The sequence below is a fragment of the Punica granatum genome, chromosome 2, assembly GCF_007655135.1.
Source record: "Punica granatum isolate Tunisia-2019 chromosome 2, ASM765513v2, whole genome shotgun sequence".
Classification (NCBI taxonomy): Eukaryota; Viridiplantae; Streptophyta; class Magnoliopsida; order Myrtales; family Lythraceae; genus Punica; species Punica granatum.
In genome coordinates, this window is record NC_045128.1 from 11,912,553 (window position 1) to 11,938,770 (window position 26,218).

General features: G+C 37.2%; 1 protein-coding gene and 2 long non-coding RNA genes across 4 annotated transcripts; all 3 read right to left on the reverse strand.

Annotated features, from left to right (window-relative positions):
* Window positions 1-7,471: 7,471 nt before the first annotated feature.
* LOC116194120 (berberine bridge enzyme-like 26) lies at window positions 7,472-9,369 on the reverse strand. Its single transcript, XM_031522849.1, has one exon. It carries the CDS (start codon window positions 9,253-9,255, stop codon window positions 7,633-7,635), a length of 1,623 nt encoding a protein of 540 aa, XP_031378709.1. The 5' UTR covers window positions 9,256-9,369; the 3' UTR covers window positions 7,472-7,632.
* Window positions 9,370-12,589: 3,220 nt separating this feature from the next.
* LOC116194089 lies at window positions 12,590-13,614 on the reverse strand. The gene is made up of 3 exons (XR_004154345.1): window positions 13,469-13,614; window positions 13,166-13,393; window positions 12,590-12,725 (listed from the first exon to the last, which is right to left on the reverse strand). It is a non-coding gene; the product is annotated as an uncharacterized LOC116194089 (long non-coding RNA).
* A 1,693-nt stretch (window positions 13,615-15,307) lies between these two features.
* Window positions 15,308-23,971, reverse strand: LOC116195195. Of its 2 annotated transcripts, XR_004154594.1 has the most exons (4): window positions 23,876-23,971; window positions 23,443-23,764; window positions 22,934-23,347; window positions 15,308-15,635 (listed from the first exon to the last, which is right to left on the reverse strand). It is a non-coding gene; the product is annotated as an uncharacterized LOC116195195 (long non-coding RNA). The 2 variants fall into 2 exon arrangements; XR_004154593.1 differs by lacking the exon at window positions 15,308-15,635 and having other exon boundaries at window positions 22,035-23,347.
* Between the last annotated feature and the right edge of the window lie 2,247 nt (window positions 23,972-26,218).

Here is a 26,218-nt window from a genome sequence, read left to right on the forward strand (position 1 = left end):
CTCCTCCACCCGATATCTGATTAGGGTTCGTCAGATTGGGGAGGCTTCCTCCTGCACTGCTCCCCGAGCCTTCGAGGGAGAAATTTCTCCCTTTTCCTTTCCCTTTCCCTCCTTTGCCATTTCCCTTTCCATTTCTATTGCCGCGCCCTCCCTGATTGTTGCGGCTGTTGGCATAATTGATCTCGGCTGGGAATGGACCAAGAATACCTGAGAGAGGGGCTGGAGAAGACGCAACCGAAGACGACGAATTCTGCACTGCTGCATAAAGGCGTCGCTCTTCGTGACCGACTAGAAGGGATTGCAGCTCCTCAGTACTCATGGTGAGCATTCTTTCCGACTGGGCAAGTACAATTGGTTCCCAATCGGGACCAAGACCCGTATAGATGCGTCGATTAATTTCAGCAGTTGCTTTCGGCTTTCCAATCTGTGAATAACGTAGGGCGTGTTCCTTTACTGCTCCAATGAATTTTGCCATTGATTTGTCCCCTTTTTTTAGGTCACGCCATTGTTGATCGAGAAGATCTTCCTGTGCAGCAGTCTGGGTGAGAAACGCGGTGGAGAGAGAGGTCCAGGCTTCATGGGACGTCTTAGCGGAGAGGATGGTTACACCAATTTCTTCCGTGACTGCCAACATGATGCAGGTAAGAGCGAAATTGTCTCTTGACTGCCAATTGAGATAGTCTAAGGTTAATGTGATTGTTCCATCTGCTCCAGTTGTGGTCTTGCTCGGTGCTGGAACTTTGCCTTCAACATAATCGAGCAAACCATATGTAGTAAGGAGAGGAGTCATTACTCCTTTCCAGTAAAGATAATTCCTGCCATTAAGCTTGACAGGTATGGTTGCGAAGGATGAAGGAAGAGTAGTAGAAGAAGAGGAAAAAACTGTGAGGGAGAAAGAGCTGTCAGCCAATGAAGCCGAGGAAGAAGAAGATGAGCGGAAGCAAGCCAATTGGGAGTTACCCGATTATGGCTCTGATACCATGTAAAGGGATGGCAAGTATGGCTGAATCCTCACACAAGGTAAGGTGAGTGTATTCTATTATATAGACATTGTACAGCATTGTTAAAGTAAAGTACATAAATGTATATCAATACATGCCTGGAATACAATAATTATAAATGGAAATCTTTGATTATATATCATCCTCTATTAATAATCACGGGTCAATATTTTTTTTTTGGGCTTGTAATATTGGAGTGTGGAAGGGAAGAGGAAGATCCTATTCTGGTCAACGGCGGGATAAGATGTGAGTTCTTGATCTTGTCTGTCAAACACCGCTGACCCTGTTCTTGAGTTCTTGATCTTGTCTATCTGTTTTATGAGTATTGGTGCAACATGTGCCGCCCCTTCTGTGACTGTGGCTTCGTTGAAGAAATGGTCGGCCCGGCGATGAGACACCTCCAGTGATTCAACCCAGAACTCGAACTTCGCTTGGGGTTTCACGAGCTTTTAGATTTTCCAGTCGGGTGGGGGCTGGCTCTGCTTGGAGGACCAATGCTAGGGTTTTGGCCATGGGGAGGGAGTCGGGTGAAGAAGGAGACATCCGGACCCGAACCGGGTTGAAGGATCGGGTCTTCCACTCGGGTGTGCCACGTCAATACTTAACGGCCAGCTAGAGGGATCGTTTGCCTTGTTGGCAATTCCGTTAACGGGGTGACGGATAGGATCAATAGTGACACTTTTTCAAACGTTTTAGGATTTGTTTTTCCAAAATGAAAAATTTAGGATTCGATGTCAAAAATTGGCAAACATATAGGACCACTAGTGTCATTTTCTCATTTAATAACTATCGCCAAGTGAGAAGATAATTATAAAATTATCATACTTTTTAAATTTTATATTTCAGTACATTTTTATGAGTTGCAAAAGTTTCTAAGAAATTGAAAATACATATAATATAAAGACATTAAAAACTTTGTCAAGTTTGAGTAAGGGAAAGTACACTGTCTTTTATTCTGAGGTTGATTTTTACTTTTACTTTTCCAATTCCCATGTACTTCATTGTAATTCAATAACATTCATAAACTCGGTTAAAATGATACTATAACTCTGATTTTATTTATTATTTTAAAATATGTCTTAAAATAATCTTTTCCGAGTTTTTATTGTAATTTTTTTATTTCTAATATTAATTTAGGATTTTCTTTTAACATGTTGATTAAAAATTCCATGGTTTCTACGAATTGGTATAACTTATTTCCTTTTTTAAGTACTTTTATTATCATTTTTCATGTTTGAAATTTATTTGCTCAAATTTTATTTTAGTTCATTTATTAAAAGTTTAATTATGGTTTTGATTCTCATATATATATTTTTCTTGTAAAATATATATATGGGGATATATAACAGAGATTCTTAATTAACTTTTTTTTGGAAAATTAAAGAACTTTTTTTAAAACTTTTTAGTGTATTAATTTAAGCACATTTAATACTACTCAAGAAGGTTTCTGTATAATTTTTAATTTCAAAAATTAAAACTAATTTTTCTTCTATTTTTCTTGTTAAATTTGTATGTGGATATATAATATAGATTCTTAAATATATATTTTTTAATTGGGAAAATAAAAGTAATTTTGTCAAAGTGATTTTTGTGAAACTCACAGTAAAAGCATTAAGGTAGTATGTTTTCTTTATAAAAAGATACTATTGAAGTGAGTTTTTCTATAAGTTTTAATTCTGAAAATTAAAATTAACACATTTAATACTACTAAAGTAAGTTTTCATATTATTTTTAATTCAGAAAACTAAAATTAAGTTTTCTTCTATTTTTTCTTTTTCAATATATATGTGGATATATTATATACTTCTTAAGTAATTTTTTAATTTTCCATATTAAAACAATTTTAAAGTGCATTAATTTAAGCATATTTAATACTACTCAAGTGAGTTTCATTTATATATATATATATATATATATATAGTAAAACAAACTACGCTTGCAATAAATACACGTATTAAATGTTATCAATATCTAAAAAAAAGATAATTATGTATTTCATAAATGAATTATTATGCTAAAATAAGTATTATAGTTAATTAATAAGATTCAACGAATAAATATATATATAAAAATAGGGCAAATTACAAAAAAAAACCCAAGTTTTGTAAAATGTCTCAGTTTTGTCCTAAATTTTGTTTTGTAACAAAAAAACCATAAGTTTTCTAAAATGTCTCAAAAATGACCTCCGTTATAACTTCCGTCAATTTTTGTCTACGTGTGACCTACGTGGACTATTAAAAGGACCCACTAGCCTACGTGTGACCTACGTGGACTGTTAAAGGGACCCACCATCAGCAGCAAAAATTGACGGAAGTTATAACGGAGGTCATTTTTTAGACATTTTAGAAAACTTATGATTTTTTTTGTTACAAAACAAAATTTAGGACAAAATTGAGACATTTTACAAAACTTGAATTTTTTTTTGTAATTTACCCTAAAAAATAATATAAATTAAAATAGGATTATAAAAAGAAAATAATCGTAAGCTATGTAATAATTAACAAATTTGGCTGATAAAAAGGCATTAGTTATTTATGCCGACAAAAACAAAATGGGGGCAAAGGAGAAATGCTTTTCATAAATACAATATTATAGTAAATAAAATAAATAATGGAGGATTCACCAATTTTTTAAAATATCTCATTATTATCATTCATTTGCAAATTCATTGCTAATTGCTATATCGTCCTCCATTCTTTTCATTTATTATTGAAAATAATTGTTCTAAATATTACTTTTTATGGTATAACAACCCATGCAACCTATGGGCAATATAACTAGTATATAATAAATTAAACTACACTAAGTAATAAATACACCTAATATATGCTATTAACAAACTAAAAATAACTATTACAGTTCATTTCTATAAATAAAAATAAGTATATGATACAACAGAGTTATCATATTATCCATACAATTCCACATATAAAATTGAAATATAAATTAATCAAATTCACTTTTTAAATAAAAATATTATCAAAAATTTAAATTAAGTATTTTAAAGGAGAACATCCCAACATACTATTAGAAAATGTTACGTTAAAAAATTACAAAATTAGGTTTCTATATTTCAACCAAATATATATAACAATCTTGGATGATATACGAAATTTTAATTAGATACTTGCAGAACAGATTAAATATGAGAATCAATATACAAATAACTAATTAGATACCTGCAAAACAAATTAAATATGAGAATCAGTCACAGAATTGTCACTAAACCATTTTAAATTAGTCTAAAATCTAACATATTATAAAATATTCTTCAAAAATAGAACTTGATTATTGAAAATTCTAACTGATCATAAAAAATAATTTTCTCTTTAAAGACTGTGAATAAATTACTATATGTAAATAAACTCATGCAATGCATGAGATTCAAAACGAGTTAAGTTGTATTCTATTTTTCAAATATATTAATTTAAATAGATTTAATGCTCTACAAGTGAATTTTACATTATGTATAGATAGATTATAGATTATAGATTATAGATTTCATCGGGTGCTAATGAGAGTCCATGAAGTTGAAGACAATGGAAATCATAGGTACAGTAGCAGTAATATTGACATTTGTAATTAGTTTTATAATTTTTTTTTCCTTCAAAGAAAATCAAATAGCACTACTGTGTTATCCCTCATGGCATGCTTCAATTAAAGCAAACTTGTCGTTCTATTGCAAGGTGATAAAGAATCGATATAAACATTAGCCATGAGCACTAGCACTAAGAACTTGAAGGTTTTTTGGTAGGATAAAAAGTTGAAGTTGACTGCATATTAAAATGTGACAATGGAAGTGCTCTTAACAAATATCGATATGATCACACATGAGAAAAGAAGAGAGAAAAGGTAATGCTTGAGTAGTGGATAACTATTTAAATTTCAATTCAATAGCTCTTGTGGATTAGATTATGCGCATCATAATGAAATTAAAGGTCCTTTAGCCAATTAAAAATAGAGATAGATATATATTAATATTGCATTTGCGTTTTTCTATTTTATGCGCTTAGGGCATAAGATAAACAATCATTAATGAAAGAACTCTAATTCTCTAATGTCTAATGTACCCCTTAATCTCTCTTAAGAAAAAAAGAATCTAACATTAAACCCACATTCCTCTTACCAAACAAATACTCAACGCTAAAGCCCCCCACATGAAATATTACAAAACATTCATTCCTTTTTTCCTCCTTTTTTTTTTGTATTTTGTCGAGATATTCCGGTGTCAATGTTTCTCCCAAGAGTATGAAGAAAATCTTCAATATTCCTTCCTCACAGTCAGGGATGGAGCTAGGAAATTTTTTCAGCAGGGCAATATATGTTACACTAATATCACTATCATAATCATAAATAAAAATTTTATTAATTAAGTATATCCAACAACAAGTTAATCCAATATTATTAACTAATAAAAAATGATATTTTCATCTGTATAAAATGATATCACAAAAATCTAGGTCCAGTATTACTCGTTCCTTTCCTACTTACTCTCCTAGTACTAGTAAGGCCAATAGATATTTTCTAAGGAATACGATAATTACTCATGTGATTCTTATGTTTAGAATGTGTTATAATATACGCTAATAATCAATAATATTATACTGGTTAACACATGATAAATATAGATATATGCACACAATCAACTTAGTTTTCTAAAATACAATCCATTTATATATATGTAGATCTCTCCAACATCTTAGCATGAAAATTGCAAAAAAATATCATTAAAAATATTATCTTCTAAAGTAAGAATATAATTTCTTTCTCACAGTGATATGATGAGGAAAATCAACAAGATTATTTCAATTAAAAATAATTATAATAAAATTATAGTAATAAGATCACTAGAGATTATCTCCAGAGTTTCGCTTTAAACTCTGATCCATCCAATAAAATCCCGCAAAAAGAATAAGTAATAAAATATATCATTATTTTAATTAAAGTGGATATATATATATATATATGAAAATGAAGGAGGATATGTAACATAATTTAAATAAAATCATGCCAACCACAATAATTGGAAAGCATTATTTCTGTTATGTGACTTTTTCCATGGTCGACAAATTCTTCTTGGCAGATGACTTATTGCACCTAATATATACCTCTGTTTTTTTCTTCTTCTTTTTTGATGTCAAAAGAAACCTCCCGACATTTTGTCCCAAAGATTTTGCTGCCATGTTCTTCCAGTTTCCTAATTTTCCCATTGCAAATGTCTTTGTAGATTATTTTCCTTATTCAAGAGCCGGCACAATTGTATGTGGGCTACTATATGTCCATTTTCCCCTACATTCCTTTCCCATTTATTTTCATTGTCATTAGTTTTTACTTGCAACTGTCTCTTTCTGTTTTGCTGATAGTTAAGGCGATATAAATTTTCTAATTATTGTGTTGTGTGGATTTACTGTTGGAGACTTGTTCGGTAAATGTGTTGGGCATTTATTTGGTAAGGAAAATGAGTATATTTGGCATTAGAAAATTGGTGCTCATGCGTTAATGAGAATTAGATCAATTTATAGGATAGAAAAACCCTTTTACATTCTCTTTGCAGAAACTACCAAAAAAATAATGGAGTAGATGATATTGGAAATTATACAACAAAGATTAAATTCATTCAGAGAGATATTTATTAACTTTTTATTAGTTTCTTTTATTTATACTGAGAGAGTTATCCCCTTAATATAGACTGACTTGATTTGAGCTGGATTAGTCATGGTCTGTTATACTTTCAGGTACCAAACTACATATCGGGAAAAAAAGAATTCTGGGCGTCAGAGTACGCATAATTAGTAAAACTTGACGTCGTCCGTAATTTCTTGAAAATTAATGAAATCTTTTTTTTTTTCAATTGTGATGCCGATTGGGTTTCAAAGAAGATGACAACAAGGGGCAAAGAGAGAATACAGAGAGATTGCGAGCCCAAATCAAAGATCTGTGGGGGTGCCCCGCACTAATCACAACCTCCTTGGTGATGATGACCGCGACCTCATCAAACATAGTGGTGACCGGCGCGGAGGCATCCAAACCTTCTCCTTCATTTTCTCTCTTTATTTATTTATATTTTTCATTTTTCAAAATTTAATCATTATTTAAAGACTTCTAGAATATTACCATAAAAAAAATGTCTAGATAACTGGAAAATCAACAGAAATCGGAAAAATTAGACTAAGAGTAATAGTTTATGCCGTTTAGATTCGTGAACGAATGTCATTTCTATTGTACTCTTTTAAGTCATTTCTGGCACGTATGATGTTATAAGATGAAACGATTGACCTTCATTCGCGAAGCAACCATGGTTATAAGTAATGACGCCCTTATGATTCCATCCATGTCGTCAAAGTAACCTTTTGGAATAATTGCAGGTTCTATAGACGATTTTTCTCCCTAATCATTTCATGTGAGGGCTTTTTTCTTAATGGAAAAGGGGGGATGGTGAACCTCATTCCAACTTATAAAAAAAAAAAAAAGAACCGAATTCATTTCCTTTTATTTATGCTACAAAATTTGTTGGGAGAAGCTATAACTATAGAACATCTACAGGTGTTCAATAAAAGCATCGTTCGCGGAGGCGTGCACTCATGGGGAGACAGAAGGGAGATATTATAAGGAGAATGGAAAATGGTCCAGATCAGGTCTGCCCCTTGACAAGCAGGGGTGGAATGCTTTGCTCGTGCCTGAAGATGTTGTCGGGATCGACTCTACTCTTCACTTCCAGCAGCTTATAGAAATTCCGCTTGAAATACTTAGTTCCCCAGGCACTCGCCTCTATCAGATCATAATCGGTTGCATTTTTCCAGTTCCGATTCATACCCAAATCGAGGTCCCTGTAGTTCACATAGGCCTCCCTAGGAGAGCTCGACACATAAGGACCCATGTAATTGTAAAGCCTCTTGATCCAGTTCATGTGCTTTGATGGGTCTTCATCCTTCTGCCAAGACGTACTATAGAAGATCTCGAACAATATTCCCCTTCTGTGCGGAAAAGGAGTTGCATCCTCGAAAATCCTCTCCATCATCCCCCCGTAAGGGGTCCATTGCATGAATGGGCTCTCTTCTTCGAGAAAGAGCTTCCACAGCCCGTTCAGCCCGCTCTCGGGGATGGGTACCCGCACAAAGTCAGCCTTTGCTTTGAAGTAGCCCGGCGGAATTGAGGATATGACCTGGCGGAGGACCTCGAGCCCCGTGGTGTTAGGGAACAATGCCATGTACAGGACAGACTCGATCCAGCTTGTCTCAATGCAGTCCTGGCTAGTTAGGCCCAGCTCTGGGAAGCCTTCCTCCATCACCTTGAGAAGGTGCGTCCTGCTCCCAAGGAACAGGGCGCGGTAAGTTGTGGTCACCGTCCTGCTGGTTCCATTCCCAGTTGGGGCTGGCCGTATGGCGACATTTAGGAAAAGGTTATCGTCGAGCTTGGGGGCAACTTCTTGCCACCGGAGTAGGAGCTTGGTCCCATCTTGATCCAATGTTTTCGAGACCGTGAAGACCGTCACAGTCTGTGGAACATTAACCAGCTTTATCCTCCAAGCAAGGATGATCCCAAAACTACCTCCCCCTCCTCCTCGAATAGCCCAGAAGAGGTCCTCCCCCATAGCCGCTCGGTTTAGGATCCTACCCTTCGAGTCCACGATTCGGGCATCCAACACATTATCAGCCGCGATGCCGAACTTCCTCATCATTGAACCAATGCCTCCTCCAGTGATGTGACCACCAATGCCAATGGTTGTGCAGACACCCATGGGGAAACCATGGACCTTACTCCTCTCTGCTATCTTGTAATAGACTTCTCCATCTGTGGCCCCTGCCTGGACCCATGCAGTCTTCCTTGGAATGTCAACATCAATCCCGCGGAGCCTCACGAGGTCTATGACTATGAAAGGGGTCTCGATCTGGGATACATATGACACCGCCTCATAGTCATGACCTCCGCTACGAACTCGAATGTGGACATTGAGCCTCCTTGAGCAAATAACAGCTGCTTGAACATGGGGTTCCCCGAGGGGGGTGAATATGATGTCGGGTTTCGGCACCTTTGGGCCCACGTACCGAAGGCTCTGTGCTGTGGAGTCGAGCAGAGAGGTGAAGGATGAGGCGTTGTTGGGGGTGTAGTATGAGGACAGAGGAATGGCAAGCTTGGAATTAACCGATAAACATCGAAAGAAGGTTTCTTCGATTGGAGCGGTGTAAGCTCTCAGTTGAACCGAAAGCTGCAAGACCAAAACAAGCAAAAGTCTCATAGGACTTGAAGACTCCATGGCGTTGTTTCACTCTGACTCTGATCTTCCCAGTTCAGGTTGTTCTTATAGCAGAATATACAGATATCTTTCTTTAAATATATTAAAACAGTTGCCTTCACGGGGTTAGCCCACTGTGTCCTTGTTACATCTTCTCTCTGATATATGAAACCGGGCCCGTCATGAGGAGAATACTAACAAATGAAACCTGGTCCGTCATGAGGAGTGAGAGCGGGGGACATGTGCTCTCGGCTCCACCTTTTTTTTTTAAAAAAATTGTTAAAATTTATTTTTTTTTAATTTCGCCAAAAGAATATCACATAATTCGATCTACTTGTTACTTCTTTTTAGTGATTTCAGATCTGAACCTAATAAAGTCCCACGTAATTCGATCGATGCATTAAGCCAAATGATCCAATCGTCAGGTCGAAATGTTATGCCCTTAGGGCCTGTTTGGAAAATGAAAGATGTTCAACTATATCCAACTCTGTTTACTACCCGACAACTGAAGGGGGAATTTTCCCTTTCTGTGGGACCCAGCTGCAGCACATGGGCACGATCAAATCCGGTTGAAGCTTATTTCAACAAATGCCAAAACAAGGGATGGTAGGCTTCTGCCGTTTTTTTTTCTTTTTCAGCTTTCCTTGTCCTTTTGCCACATGAAGGTGTCGCAACTTTTCAGAAGAGTAGAGTAGACTTTCACACATTTTACAAAATAAAGCAACCACGTTAAAGACACATACAAAAATAATTATATACATTAATTTTTGTCATTTAATATAATGCGTATAAATTCATTTATCACATCATAATAATAAATAAGACAACTCATAATACAACACGTAAGTGCATGTCATCGTCCTCTTCTCTCTGCACGCCATAATCGATTAGCGATACGATCGCATACAGCGTTCATTTCGTCCCTACTCATATCTACATCTACTCTAATTCCTTCTTGTAGTGGAGGATTGTGAAATTCATCGTAATCAACCCATGCATCGCCGTACTCCATAAATAATATGTCATGGTAATTATTACGGCGTATAAAATTATGCAAAATAAAACAGGCAAGGACAAGTTGCCCTTGTGTATAAGGTATGTAGTTCGTCATTAAACTCAGTATGACGAATCTCTTTTTCAAAATACCAAAGCAACGTTTGATGACATTACGCACTAACGTATGGCGCTAATTGAATAGCTCTTTTTCCGTTGTTGGAGGATTTTGCCGAGGAAAATCACTCTGGTGGTATCGTTCTCCCTTGTATGGAGCCAAATATCTGGTATATTTGGAAACCCTGCATCAATAGCATAATATTGTTATGCAAAGAACATAAGAAAAATTAGAGTTAATTAAATTAGGGTTGCAATTACATAGAAAACCGTCGAATTTATAAGCAAATACTCACGACCACGCAGTGCTGGAAAACCTTCCACTCACACAGCTTTGGAAAATATTCTTGAATCGTGTGCGGAGCCCTCCCAACCCGTCATCACTTATGTAAACATCATGTCGTGTGAACAAACAGCCAATACATTTTGAAATATTTCGGCATTCCGATCGCAATAAGATACTCTGCTCACCTATGGCACACATGCAGCGACATGGGTTCCATCGATAGCTCCAATACAATGCTGCATAACAAACGCAAAATTGTATGTACAGAACATAGAATACCAAAAATAATTTTGTACATTAAGAAATTAGTAGAAGACATACCCTAAAGAAACGCCACCTTTCTTCATTTTCAATTTCTGGCTGGACAGCAACGTTCCGCGGTGTTATAAAATATTGCTATAATTGTTGTATTCCGCGTGCAATTTTTTTGATAAATCGTGACACCGTCTCGTTCGAATGCTGAAACATTTCCGCCACCATTGAAAATCGCATACTGTATTAAATAACTAACAAGAACATACCGACTTGCTCTTCGACAGTAATACCTCTACTGGTATCTGTGATGCCACATCGCAACCGAAGTGTGTCGCATAGATTTCTAAACACGTAGGGTTCCATTCTGAAACTTTCAAAGCACCGAACGTCACTCCCTAGTAGTTCAACAATGTACTGTCTTCCTTGAAGTGTTGAATTTCTACAAGGCCTGTTCCGTGGAACGGACTCATTGAGCTGATCATATTGCATCATCAAGTGGAAGAACGCTCGTCGCCTACTGTCAGGCTCGTTGTTAATAGAGTTATTATCATAGCTCGAGTATGACGCATTACGAGACATACTGATTGACAAATGATCGCCTATAACTGCGGACATAAGTTCACGAACACGTCGGTTAAAAGTGAAACACATTAGTTATAACCAAGCAGTCATTAACATGCAACACAAACATAAAACAAGAATTCATCAACAGAAGCAAACACACAAAACAAACAAAAAATACCCCAGTAGTTAGAAAAAATATATATAAAGATGGGTTCATGGATTCCTCAAGAATGAGGAAGCTGCATTATCCATTCCAGTCGATCGTCCTCCTTGAACCACATGAAAAGCCTCCGCGCTGTCGGATCAAGGAGGGCTTCGGCGGCTTTCACATACAAGGAGTGAAGGATTCTCGATTTCAATTTAGCCAACTCCTAGAGGCCTTCGTCGATGCTATTCTTCTCAGGTTTCTCAGGGCTTGATACCGACTTGCTTCTCTTTGCCAACGGTGGAGTTTTATGTGGTTGTTGCTTCGTGTTACTCTCCCTGAACAGGTCCATGCACTCTTGTATTTGTGAGCTCTTGCTTAGACCTCTTTTCGGCACTCGACGTCGAGACTCAGTTATAATGGGCTCCGCAACATGGACGAGGTCGTCACTCTCGTCGGAGCCTTCTTCGAGGTCGACATGTAGTTTCTCCTTTCCCTTCCCCCTAGATAAGAATTCCTCATTTAATCGGCGTTCTTCTTCTAAAGTTGGAGGTGGATCGGCCGAGGAGATGCGAAGAGCAGTGGTAGGCACTGAGGAACTACAGAGTTGCTTCTGCAAATCGTAGTGGCTGCAGCCCTTGCTCCGGAATGCCTTGTATGCCCTATTCTTCTGTACGATGAAGTACAACATGACTCAAAGGATATCAGTGACAATTCATTCAAAACAACCATAGAAGCCAAACATACAATTTATGAGAATGTACCTTTGCAAACATATCCCAAACATCTTGGTCGGCTGTGATAGTGTTTGTGTCTGCCCACCCGACGCCTATATGCCTGACTAATTCAGAGAATCGGGTGAAATTTGTCTTCATTCTCTTATGCTTATCCTTTACCTTTTGCAAACACAGTTGCTGATCGGGATAAAGATTTGTCATCTCAGCTATGATCTCCTTTCATGTATTTTGCTTCCATGTTGTAGTATGTGCTCTTCTCAGCTTCTCAAGCATTATGTTTATGAAAGTATACTCCATTTCATCACTCCAGTCGATGATATTTTCGCCTTTAGGAGCCATGACGCATGCGGTTGGTCCAGAATAACAATGGTCTAATAGTGCACCTATCAATGATCTATCAGCAACAATAGTCACCAACATTAAACATCGAAATCAGTCATTCTTTTCTTGAACTACAGAGAACATGCATCATGCTATCCCACAGAATGCACACTAAGATGACAACGGCCATAAGCCAACATAATGCACACTGAGCAGACAAGGAAGAGAAGCACAAACAGGGCGAACCAGTAATCCACAGCAACATGGGCATTCTGTTAACAAATCAGGAAGAACATGCTCACAACTTCGGCCTATTCCGGAAAGGACACCAGACAAGGCTTTTTCATTGAGATGAAAAACAGATTGATGAAATTAACACAAATACGCCACCTTACACTAACAGGATAATGGTAGCAGATAACCAAGGAGGTCTGTATAAGCAGATAGCTTCGAAATTCCACCAAAATCAATAATCCAGAAGCATTAATCGAGATAGCGAGCAGAAAATGTTACCACACTGCCGATGCCTCTCCAAAACAACAACTTCCTGTGGTTCTTAAACCCCAATCCTAGTGGATAACAGCGATCTGAAGGGGGCCCCCGACAGCGATCAAAGTCGAGAATCTCTGGCAACCGGTGACAGACAGGACGTCCTTCGTGAATCACTCCTGAAAAGCTCATGCTTTTCACTGTTCTTCGCACCAGCTCCATTGACGCAAGCCTTCACGGACGAACGGGGATCTGCAAATAACGTATTGATAAGTCAGTAATCAGTGAAATTGATAACTCCGACTCACCAAACGGGCAGTTTCCGACCTCGATTACAAAGAAATCCTGCCGATTTCGGCCGATGCCTATGCAGACAAACTCTACAAGGAAGAAGAGGGAACATGCAGGAAGGAGGAGAAGATGGAGAGCATCGAGTCGGCTTCTGTTGTGTATCCTCTCACTCAACGGCTCCCTGCAACCTTTTGCCGACAAAAGCGAAAAAAAAATTATCTGTAACCCTAAAGGAACGACTAGTTAAACACACCCATGCGGGATCTACTGCTCTTCAAATGTTGCGGGCAGTTTTGTCTTATAGCAAGTTGAACAGAGCAGAGTTGAACATTTTTCATTTTCCAAACACACCCTAGTATTTTCAAATCTAACCCGAATAACATATTACGTAATTCGGTCGATGAATTACGCCAAATGATCCTATCAAAATCCTTTTATTTTGTTTTTCATTTTTTGTAATCCTCATTTTTTAAAAAATTTCCACCCATTTTTAGCGTTTTCGGATCTGATCCGAACAAGGTATCACGTAATCCGATCATGCATTATGCAAAACATTTTATCGTAAGGTCAACAAGTTTATGTCTTTATTGCGTTCTCATATCAGACCCCGATCCACATAATTCTTTTGACGCGTTACATCAAATGATCCAATTCTTAGGTCGAAAAGTTATGCCATTTTAGTTTTTTTGTTTCAAATCTGACTCAAATAATGTATCGCATAATTTGGTCAATGGGTTATGCCAAATGATTCGATCATTATAGTCGAAAAATTTTCAAAAAGTACTTTTGCCCAACTTTTATTTGGAAAATTTAGAAAAAAAAATTCGTACTAAGAGTACTAAATATACAAAATGGGACACATGTTATATTTTTCTTCAAATCTTTGTTTGAAAGTACACAACTTTCTTCATGTCCCTTTTTTTTATTTCTTTCTTTTGTCTAGTATTAGTGGTGGTGTAACCTAATTGATCCACTGGATCAAATGACCCCATCAATATGATTGATCAATTATATTCCTTAAAAATATAATGTCATGTTTTATGCCATATGGAGTATAAGTTTTTCTCATTTTTTCCCCAATCACTGTAAGATTTGACACCATCATGTTACTCTATTCTCTTTATCTATTTTACCTTTTTTTTCTAAAGAGTTATACATATATAAGTACTTATTCATAGGCACAAGTTTTCTTCGTCTATAAGCAATATTTCTTAGAAAATTATACTAATTAAACACATATTTTTTGAATTACACACAATATTTTTTCTTCCTGTATCCATACAAAGACCCAATAGTGAAAATTAATTTTGTTACTCATTTATTTTCATAAATTTATAAAATACAAACATTTTCATACGTGTTATATAGGGCATTGTATAAATTATTATCTTAATATTATTGGCCAAAAATATTGTCGGCATTTGCCCATGCAGATTGATGAATATATCTTACCTACTGCCGAAGACTTTATTGAAATGGACAAAAACTAATATATATATATATATATACATATATATATATATATATGCTGGCTTGATTTTTTTTTTGAGACACCGGGCTAAACCCAATGCATTAAGTAAAATAAATATTTACGAGCACTGATTTAAACATTTTCGATACTTATTCTCCTTGAATAAGGTATCGGATTTCAATCTTTTGAATAGAGAAAATCTTTGATGGGAAGAATTTTACTGATCGGTGAGCTAACATGACTCCAGTTGGATTAATCAAAGAGCCGACAGATTTTTGGACATAAGGGTAGAAACCGAAAACGAGGAAAATAAAAAAAGAGAGGTAAAGTAGCACCAGTGGCGTTCAAAGCAATCATGCGAGTAATGCCATTAGGCATAACCATGGAATATGTAAATCGAAAGAAGAGGAAAGTACGAGATTCGCCAGCCGGCATATTCTCGCGGTTGGTGGGGGGCCTCTTCACTGTCACTCATCTCTATCAAGTCGACGCTGCCAAATCACTCAGAAAAGTGGCCGTAACCACCAAAGCTATCTGAATGTCGCACTCCTCGGGCTCGATCAGAGCGTTTGCAATCACTTGAGATTCAAACCTTCTAGAATTAGGAGCACGAATCCCAAATTCCATGCCATTTCCAAACTCGATCTGAACCCACACAATTCAGCCTCCACCGATGTTCCGTAGCCAATGTTTGCATGAAAGCACGCCTCCTGCACCAGCCATTTTTTCATCCTGCAAAATGGATTTCTGGTTTAGTTTCCCCTTTTTTGGGTCAAACAAATTAAAGAAAGAGGCATGTTTTGGGATAAACAGAGTAATTATTAAATCAAGAACGAAGATTAAAGTGGGCGTTTTCTTTTTATTCATTTGTTTATGCATAACCGTTTCACGGGGGGAGATTTTATGAAATCTGTCTAAATTATTTAGAAATTTTTTATCACTTATTTCGAATTCGAGTAGTTTATTTTGAAACTTGTGTACTTTATTTTTTTGTTAGTAATTTATTAAAAACTGAAATAATTATCGAGTCAAATAATACACTTTTCATTGTATGGTGCAAAGGCCTCCCCCTTCGCATGGGGACAAGAAACTTATAGAGTAAACTAACAATTTGGTCCTTCATGTTTGGACCGGCCATCAATTTCGTCCCCAGTGTTTTGTGGCCATCAAATACATCCCGGACATTTGCATTCCGTCCATCACTTTCATGCAGCCATCCAACCCCCGTTACTGCAGATATAAAAAAAGAAAGAAACAAACAAACAAATGAACCCTACTTTATTGAAATCAATTCCCAAATCAACATTCCCTCCTTTTACCCTTCTTTACTCTTCGATACCCAAATCCCTAAAGAATCCTTGTACCAGTCTGTCATTTTTTATTCTGAAGACAGGGAAGAAGAATTATTGGGCGAAAATCTGTAAAGGTCAGTTTGGTGGCCCCCTTCTTTTTCCTATTCAATTATGTGGTCCCCTATGCTTCAATTTTTTTGTTCACGTGGTCCCTTGTGCTTCGATTTTGTTGTTCACGTGGTATCTTTTGTGAATTTTTTTATTGCTGTAATAGATAATGGAGGTGGGGATCAACCTGCTGTTGCATCTTGGGGGACAATTTGTATCTGAAACTCACATGGAGTATGTTGGGGGAGAAGTGGATGTCTGGCCCGATATTGATATAGACAAATTTTCAATTACTGAGCTTGAATGGTTGTACGAAAAACATTACAAAAAGAAACCAAATTGTCAAATTTTCTGGTTGGCTCCTGGGTCGAATTTGGCAGATGGTTTGAGGCTACTTGAGAATGATGAGGATGTTCATGTGTTGTATGCTGAGCTGTCTTCAGTGGAAAGAGGAACTGAAATTGAATTTTTCTTTGTGGACAAAAATGAGGTTGTTGTGGTGGAGAGTGCGGATAAGATTGTGGATGCAAAGAGTGGGAAAGTGGCTGCAAGTGTGGAAGTAGAGGCTGGGTTTGATTTAGATGTTGAATTAGCTGTAGCTACTTACTTTTCTGACTGGGATGGTGAAGATGATTTAGATGGTGCCTATATTCCTGAAGCAGAAGACAATGTTGATGAAGATCAGTCAGATCAAGCTGGAGGTGCCTTTAAGTCCTTGGAGGATATTGCAGGTTCTAGTCGGAATTTTACAAATTCTAGTGGGCATAAGCGTAAGTGGAGGGTCTATAATGCTTCTGTTAACAACTCTAGGGAGTATGAGGCAGAAGAAGTTGAAAGGGTACAAGAAATAAGGGAAGAAGTTGCTGCTCAAATCCAGCAAGAACAAGGATATTTTTCTGAGGAATTTGAGAGTTTGAAGGGTAGTGATGATGAAGAAGATGACAAGCCACCAGAATTTTACTTGCAAGCACCCTACGGACAAGTGCATCTAGAGGTAGAGATGTTGTTCCCGAACTTGTCCGTGTTCAAAAATGCAATCAAGGACTACAATATTGCTATTGGGAGATTCGTGAGAGCAATAAAAAATGATAAAATTAGGTGCAGATTTGTGTGTGAAGATGGTTGTGAATGGGTAGCGTATTGTGCATGGACAGAAGAGTATGGTGCTTATCAAATGAAGACCTTCAATCCTAACCACACTTGTAGTAGAAAGTTAAAGAACAAACTTGCAGATAGAAATTGGATTGCTAATAAGCTTGTGGAGATGTTGAGTTTGTGCCCTAATATGACCGGTGGAGATGCATTCAAGCAAATTGGTAAGACTTTCCAAATTCAAGTGAATGAGATGAAGATTTATAGGGCTCTAAAGATTGCAAAACAAATGGTTGAAGGCTCTGAGAAGGAGCAATTTGCTAAGTTGTGGGACTACTGTGAGGAACTAAGAAAAACTAATCCTAGTTCCACCTTCCAGCTGGGGGTTGTCAGAACTGATTTAAGTTTTCCTCCAGTATTTGATAGATTATACATAGGTTTTGACGCTACTAAGAAAGGTATGCTAGCTGGGTGTAGACCACTGATTGGTCTAGACGGATGCTTCTTGAAGGGATATTATGGGGGCACTATTCTAGCTGCAGTCACTCAAGATGGAAACCAATCCTTTTATGTTATCGCATATGCCGTTGTCGAGCAGGAGACGAAAAATACATGGGGTTGGTTTTTTGCGTAGATTATTTGAAGATATCGGAGATCCAAAGACTCAGGGTTGGGAGTTTATTTCTGACATGCAGAAGGTAAACCAATGACTTAGGCCTGGGAGTTTATTTCTGACATTCCAGTTAAAAATTAGTTATTTATAAGCAACTGACTTGTTTTAATTAACTTGTAGGGTTTGTTGCCAGCAATGCAAGAGTTATCTCCTGGGACAAAGCACAGATTTTGTGTAAAGCATTTGGAGGCAAATATGTATAAGCTATGTAATAACAAAGAGTTGAGCAAGAAGTTGTGGGCTTGTGCCAGATCAAAGACCATGCCTGAGTTCCATAGGAACTTTGAAGAGATTAAAAAAATGAATGTGCGTGCTTGGGAATATTTAAAGAAATTTGAACCAGATACATGGTCCATGGCAGCATTTAGCCCTTTCACGAAGAATCCATGTTTGCTTAATAATATGTGCGAGCAATTCAATGCTGCCATAGTGAAGTTTCGTGGGAAGCCCATTCTTAGCATGTTAGAAGAGATAAGGTTGTATTTGATGAGGAAGATGAATGATAGCAGATCCATGATAGCTAAGTACAAAGGCCCGATCACACCAGCAGCACAAAGTAAGTTAGAGCAAGCCAAGAAGAATAGTCACTCTTGGCATGCATTGTGGGTAGGAGATGGAGATGTTGCAAGATATCAGGTGCATCATATTTTCAGGACTAGTGACATGCATATTGTTGATTTGAGGGAGCATACTTGTTCTTGTAGAGATTGGGAATTGTGTGGAATCCCATGCCAGCATGCAGTGGCTTGTATGGGACATCATAACTTGGTCCCCGAGCATTTTGTCAATCAATATTATGCCAAGGAGACTTGGGAGAGTGTTTATACTCCATATATCAATCCAGTGAGAGGTGAGGATCTGTGGGACAAGAGTGGTCATGAAGTTATTTTGCCTCCGAAATATTCCAGGGGTGGTGGTCGTCCAAAGAAGAAAAGAACTAAGAGTAATGATGTGCCAACTAATCCATTCAAGGCAAAGCGAGGAGGTGAACAAAAGTGTGGAAAATGTGGTAACAAGGGCCATAATTCCAGGAGGTGTAAGGGCACTAAAATTAAAGAGCAAAAGAAGAGCACCAAGAAAGCTGGCCCATCTACTTCTATTGACCAAGCTGCACCTTCATGCCCCGCATCTACATATCCAAGGTCATCTACTCCCTTAGTCATTACTGCTTCTACGGACCCATCCAATAAAGATAAGGTCTGTTTACTTAAATTTAGTCAATATTGACTTCAATATGGACCTCTGATTTGACTTTATTGGACATAACTTGGTGTAGGTACCAAGAGAATCTCAAGCTGTAGATCCAAAGCAAATGCTACCACAACATGCAAAATTAGTTCCAACATCGTACACTTGGAAGGGACAGCCAGCATCACCCAAGAAAGTCTAGTAGCAGCATCCAAGCTCAACAGGAGAATATACAAAAAGTTACAAACAATGGAGGAGGCTTCATCCCAGCCTTCTTGCAACCAGCCCTCTCAAAGATCTTCCACCAATTCGTCTGCTAAAACTAAAGAGAATTGATGCAGCTTGTTTTTGAAATGTGAGATATGTTGTTTTTGGATGAACATGTAAATATGTTGTTTTAAGTATGGAATATGCTCTTTTTTGGTAAATATGTTTCCCGTGTTTGATTGAATATTCTCTTTTTGATTGATTATGGAAAACTGTCCATGGTCATCTGAATATGATCCTTTTGGGTGAAATGTAAGGTTGTTTCAGGTTTGATTGAGTATGCTACATTTTAAGTTTTGAGGTGTTTGTTAGATACCAATGAAAATATTTGACTCTGTGAAGGGTCGTTGATGTTGTTGGGAGTAAAGGGTAATTGGGATTGGGCTATGACTTCATTGCAGAATGTAACTAGGACAATGAAGTCAGAACACTAAATGCTCGAGCAGCAACCTCTGTTTGCAAAGCTTGCTTGCTCATTGATGTTCAGCAACTTCAGTTGGCACAGTTTTCGAGCAGCAACCTCCATTTGACGAAGGTTTGTATGCAAACAAATTTCATTGATTGATACTAGCAGCCAGAGTAGTAGCTAGTTTAGATTTTGGACTCCATATGTTTTATCAGAAATGGTAAACTTCTAGTACATGAGAGCACCTAAGTTTTGTTCAGTTCTTTCTTTGTTCGCTTTTAACCAAAAGGAAAATTCTTTGTTTGTTGTTGTGTGATGCGATGACTGTTTATTCTTGTGCAAATGTGTTGGCTGAACTTCATAACCTTCGGTTATCAAATTAAGCAGATCAACTTTTCACCAGTGAAGAATCTGTGGAGTATTCTGATATGTAAAACCTGATATAACTTCTCAATTTTGGTTGTTGCTTATAAGTTAGAATAAGCAAGCCTTCAATATGGACAAGGAGAGGAATATGCAGCAATAACAAAACCACAACAGCAACAATAGAAAGCTCACTGCAACAACAATAGCAGAGCTTAAAAAAAAATTCAGCAACTCATTCACTTATTCGTGGGCATTCAATTGCTTGTCTTGTACAGAGGAAAAAGTTAAAAGAGAAGAGTCAATCAATCGAAATACTTCCAAGTAGATCAAAGAAGAGGTGTTATAGTATTTATAATTGCTTCTTGATTACATAAGATGGGTATATACAATGACAAAGTACAAAATCAGCAACTCATTCGCTTTCTTCTACAACAAACAAATGCATGACCACACCATTCTAATGGAAGCCTGGCAGGTTCTCTTCTTCTACAGCTCGACATCATCATCTGCAACCCTGTTGCTCTGCTGCTCCCTTCCCCCTATAGTAAACACAAAGCTTGTAACCAGACAGATGGAAAGGTCTCTCTTTGTCATCCTCTATGCCCCTTCAATGGCCTTGCAAAGTGTCACCGTTCTTCTGAAGCTCCGCTTCAATGGGTAGAAGGAAGTTCAAATTGAGTGCCAAAAATTGAATTGAATTCAAGAAATTGCAATCCCATTAAGGACTTGGGGTTGGTGGTCGACAAATTGGAATCAAGCTAAGGTATATGGGGATTGAAGAAAGAATAAACGAGAGAGAAGCAATTGGGATTTGCAATTTGATTTCAGCTGCAACCCTAAGAACTCAGCTGCAATTTGATTTTGGCGAACAAACCACAAACAACTTCCTGCCTTTCGCCTTCTTGCTCGCGCGCTTTTCACTTTCTTCACTTGCTCCCCGCCGGAGCCTTGATGCGTGAGAGCTGAGAGCGGCGTGGGTTTCTACTGGCAAAGGGATTCTACTGATGTCGGGCTGTGATTTCAACTATGTATGAAGCGATATCATTTTAAGTCAATTTTCCCTTTTATTTTCTTTATTTTTAGCTATTTAATGGACGGTGTTAAGTCATTTGTGACGACAGGAAAACGGTTGGACCAAAACAATGGACGGAGCACAAACGTCGGGGGTAAAAGTGATGGCCACGAAACACTGGGGACGAAATTGATGGCCGGTCCAAACATCAAGGACCAAATTGTTAGTTTACTCAAACTTATATCAGCACCTAAAGTCAAATTGATCTGACTCAATTGTCGGGAATGGAGTTCAACTCTATTTTAATGTCACTTCACTTCATTTTTATTCAAATTTAATAGCATAATAATAATAATTTTATAATTTTTTCTTATTTAATAATAAATTTATATATATATATATATATATTTCATTGCTATATAAGTAATTTTTAATAATAAATTTCTTATTTTCACTCAATTTTTTCATAAATTCAATAATATAATCGATATTTTTTTTCTATTTAATAATAAATTCGTACACATATTATTTTTTAATGATCATTATAATCTCATATAATCAAAGAACATTATAATCTCATATATATATATTTAGAATGGAGTCTAGTTCAATTTCACTCCATTACCAATCACAATCAAAGAACGTTGAGTGGTGGAGTTAAGGGACGCTATTAAAAAAGGTGCTATGATAGGACAAGTAACTTTATCTTCCTTACTTAAAAGATGATCCATAACTTATGAGGAAATGTGACAAAAACATTGAGGGTATTCGCCTAGCCAGCACATTTTCGCTGTTTGAGGTCGTGGCGGTGTCAGAGAGCGCCAAGGAACTCATATGAGGGGTCATGGTTGCCACTGTTGCCCAACGTGCTCAAATCAGTCGACCTCGGTGCTTGTTGGCAATGGCACCAAGAGAGGATAGCATTATGTCCAATTGAAACAGTGTCATAACAGAATTACAAAAACATATTAATAGCTATTTAATTTAGCACAAAACGCATATCAATTTAAGTTCTAACTAATTATAACACAAATAAAATAAGCACGCAAGGTTTTTTTCTCTAGATTATACTGGATGCTCATGGATATAGGAAAAGAAAAGATACAGGGGTACGAAAGTTCACTGTTAAGTATTGAATCTTAGACCTATTATATACTGAATCAAAAGAGGGCATTGTTGTACTAAACTTCATTTCTCCTATATTGCTTTAGTCAATACTACCCTTACCTTTAGATAATGAAATAATCAATATCCCCAATCTATTCATTTGGTGCTATGCACGAGATGTTTTTAGTATATTTTGAACTCCTGCATTGTACACGAGAATAAGAAAGCTGATGAGGATGTGACGCCAAATTAACCTAATGCCATTGTCACCTTGAGTGCTGATTTGTTTGAGTCAACTAATGTAATCGGGTTACTTGGTGTAATGATTGCAAAGTTGAGTTAAAAGACCACATTAGGCATAATGGAAAGTCTTTTCCTGGAGGTCGAAATCAGCTTTTTGCACATCTTTGTTATGGACAAGCATACCGAAGAGTAATATGCCCAAGCAAGTCCACGTCGTGCACTATCAACTATCTTTTAGGAATCAAATCAAACAGCTAAAAGCCCAAAATATGGTACCTGCCTGTTGCCGGGATTCCCTCACAATGTCAGAAAGAAATCGCTATGCTTGTGTCGCTCAGGCTCTCTCTTTCTCGAGGTCAAAGAATTCATCGACCTTCAATGCTTGCACATAAGTTGATGTAAACAACTGAGAAAAGCTATACTTAAGAGAATACTTGAAACTCACAGCAATGGAGAAATTATATCTTCAAATAAGCAAAATTGTAGGATCTTTGGAAACAAATGCAAGTTATGGGTCCCGTTGTCTCATGATTATCCATCCAAAGTCCGAAGAGACCAAATCTTTCTTGAGCAACTAATTGGACCAAAAGAAAATGAATCACAAGGCCAAAGAGATAAGTTTGGCGAAGAGCAGGACACGAGGATTTCCATAGACAAGTAGTAGTCAGCTCCTTAAAGATAAGCTTCCACCTGCAGCTCAGAGTACAATCAGGTTACTTCAGCGTGATCCAAGTAGACAAGACCTGCATGTAAAATTCGCCCAAGAACAAAACCCAAGCCCATACCAAATTATTCAGGTGGCCAGCGAAAGAGAGATGGAGAGTGACAGAAAGGAAGCAGACTCTCCCTCCAATAGCGTGAACTCAGTGGCCCGGATTTCATCAACGGATATGGGACCATCGGGATACCCCGAAGCCGTCGCTGAACTCCTTCAAGAACTCCGCCTTGTCTTTGTCCATCGCTTCTCCTCCTCCTCCTCTTCCTCAACAGAGGAATTTGAATGAACAGGAAAATGGGAACTTTTTGATTCTGGCGGCGGCCCGACAATCTTATATATCTGCCGTTCGATATTCGCGGGATGCTTCTTGAATCAGCTCTCAGCGTCAGCTGAAGGAACAATGAGAGATTGATTTCCGATAGGCGCCTAAGATTGAGAATCAAGCAATAACAAAAGACGAAATCTTTATAGAAGCGGTTGCTCCTAACGAAAATGCTAACCTTTTAGGATACCCAAAAAATTTGACACAACATGCAAATTGGTCTCTAAAATATATACTCACTATTGAAATTCATCTCTATAAGATTTGTGTTGTACAAATTAGTCTTGTGTGTTATAAATGTAGATTTCATAATTATTATGGAATCGATATTTATATGTATATTCTACTATTATATATTACATAGGGAAAAAGACAAAAACTCCCCTTGTGGTTTGTGGTTGAGACAAATCGCACCCTATTTTTTATTTGGGACAATTAGCCCCTGTGATTTGCTCCGTCAGATATATGGGGTTCCGAAATTATTTTTTTCATTTTCAGTCCTCAATCTTTAGTTTTTTAATCATTTTGATCCTAAATCATTTTCTTTCATCATTCTTATCCTCAACTTTTCATTTTATTTCATTTTAGTCCTATAACGAAAAATCGAAGGGGGAAGGGGTTGGGGCCACCAATCGGCGACTCTGAACCCTCCATTGAGGGCGCCGACACCCACAGAGAACGTTGGTGACCTCGGTGGAAAGGTCAGGGTCGCCGATTGGTGGCCCCGACTCCAAATCGACCAGGGACTTCGACTCAGGGTCCCCGGTCGATACAGGGTCGGGGCCGCCAATCGGCGACCTCAGCCCCTCCACCGAGGTCGCCGACATCCTCTATGGGTGCTGGCGCCCTCGGTGGAGGGTTCAGGATCGCCGATTGGCGGCCCCGACCCCTTCCTCCTTTGATTTTTCTTTATTGGATTAAAATGAAACAAAATGGAAAGTTGAGGATAAGAATGATAAAAGAAAAAGATTTATGATCAAAATGATTAAAAAACTAAAGATTGAGAACTGAAAATGAAAAAAATAACTTCGGAACCCCCATATATCTGACGGAGTAATTCACATGGGGTTAATTGTCCCAAATAAATAACAGGGTGCGATTTATTCCAACCCCAAAGCACAATGAGGGTTTTTGTCTTTTTCCCTATTACATATGCAATAATATAGATGCCATGTGGTACTTTGAATAGCAGAATTCTCGAAAATGTTTGGAGAACATACCTTTTATGTGCTAGATGCTTTCAATATCAACTATATATTGAATTTCCTATTGAACATACACTATATATTGAATTTCATTATATATAGTGAATTTCCTATTGAATTTCCATAGTATCTATAACATCCACTATATATTGAATTTCATTTCCAGTTATATATTTCAATATATCACTCTATATATATAGATGCTGATATAGAAATCGCACATATTTCTTTGATAAAAAATGTATAAACGATGACATGGTAATGCGAGGGAATTTCGTTGTATATCTTTGATGATATGGTCGCATGAGAATTTAGCTCGGGTCTTTGTTATTATATATAAATAAATATATAATATAATATAATATAGATACATATTATAATTATAAGGGTTAATTGCCTAAAAAAATACAGGATTTTCACATTTTATCAATTCTAGTACGAACTTTTTTCTTGACCTAAAAATACACAAACCACCAATTTGATATCAATGTTAGCACGACTTCCATTTTTTCAATCGGTGGGCCTCAACGACAACTACTGTCAGCCCAATTAGGTTGTCCATGAAGGCAAAGGTCTCCGGTGACCCCAATTAAGGGATGGTAGCCATGCGCCGATAAGACTTTGACCACCTACCTCCTTCATTCTTCTCTAAGCTTTACTTTTTTTTCAAATTTGGGCAATGAGGACCTCATCGGGGCCCAACACTACCGTTGTAAGGTCGTTGGCAATCTCAGCTACCTCGATCGAAAGGTGTAGCGAAATTGATGCAGTAAGGAACTATAGATCATATCAATAGCACAAAAAGAAATATTTTTGTAAGTTGTATTCATTCAATTAATTTGTGCCTTATTTTAAAATAGATAAACACGTGCTCGCTAACCAATTGGTCCTCAAATTTGAAGAAAGCCAACATATGGGTCCCCAAAAAAAATTTTCCACCAATTTAGTCCCTGAATTTTTTTAAATCCTAACAAAAAAGCCCTTTTACACCTTTTTTTTTGCCAACATTTTGATCCTGAAGACCTTGGAAAGGACCATTTTGTTATGATTTTTGAAAATTCAGAAACTAAATTGGTGACACAATTTTTCGGGGACTTACGCGTTGGCTCGCTACAAATTTGAGGATGAAAGTGTTAGTGCATTCAGTGAAACACTCTAATTTCAAAATTGTCTTAATTTGGTAAATATAGAAGTATGGAGAAAAAAATGAGAAACTTAATTAAACGATATACTAAGTTAAGTATACGAAATTTTAAAATAGTGACTAAATAGTTTCTCATGAGAAGAAGAGAATTGTATAGATATTTTTATATAAG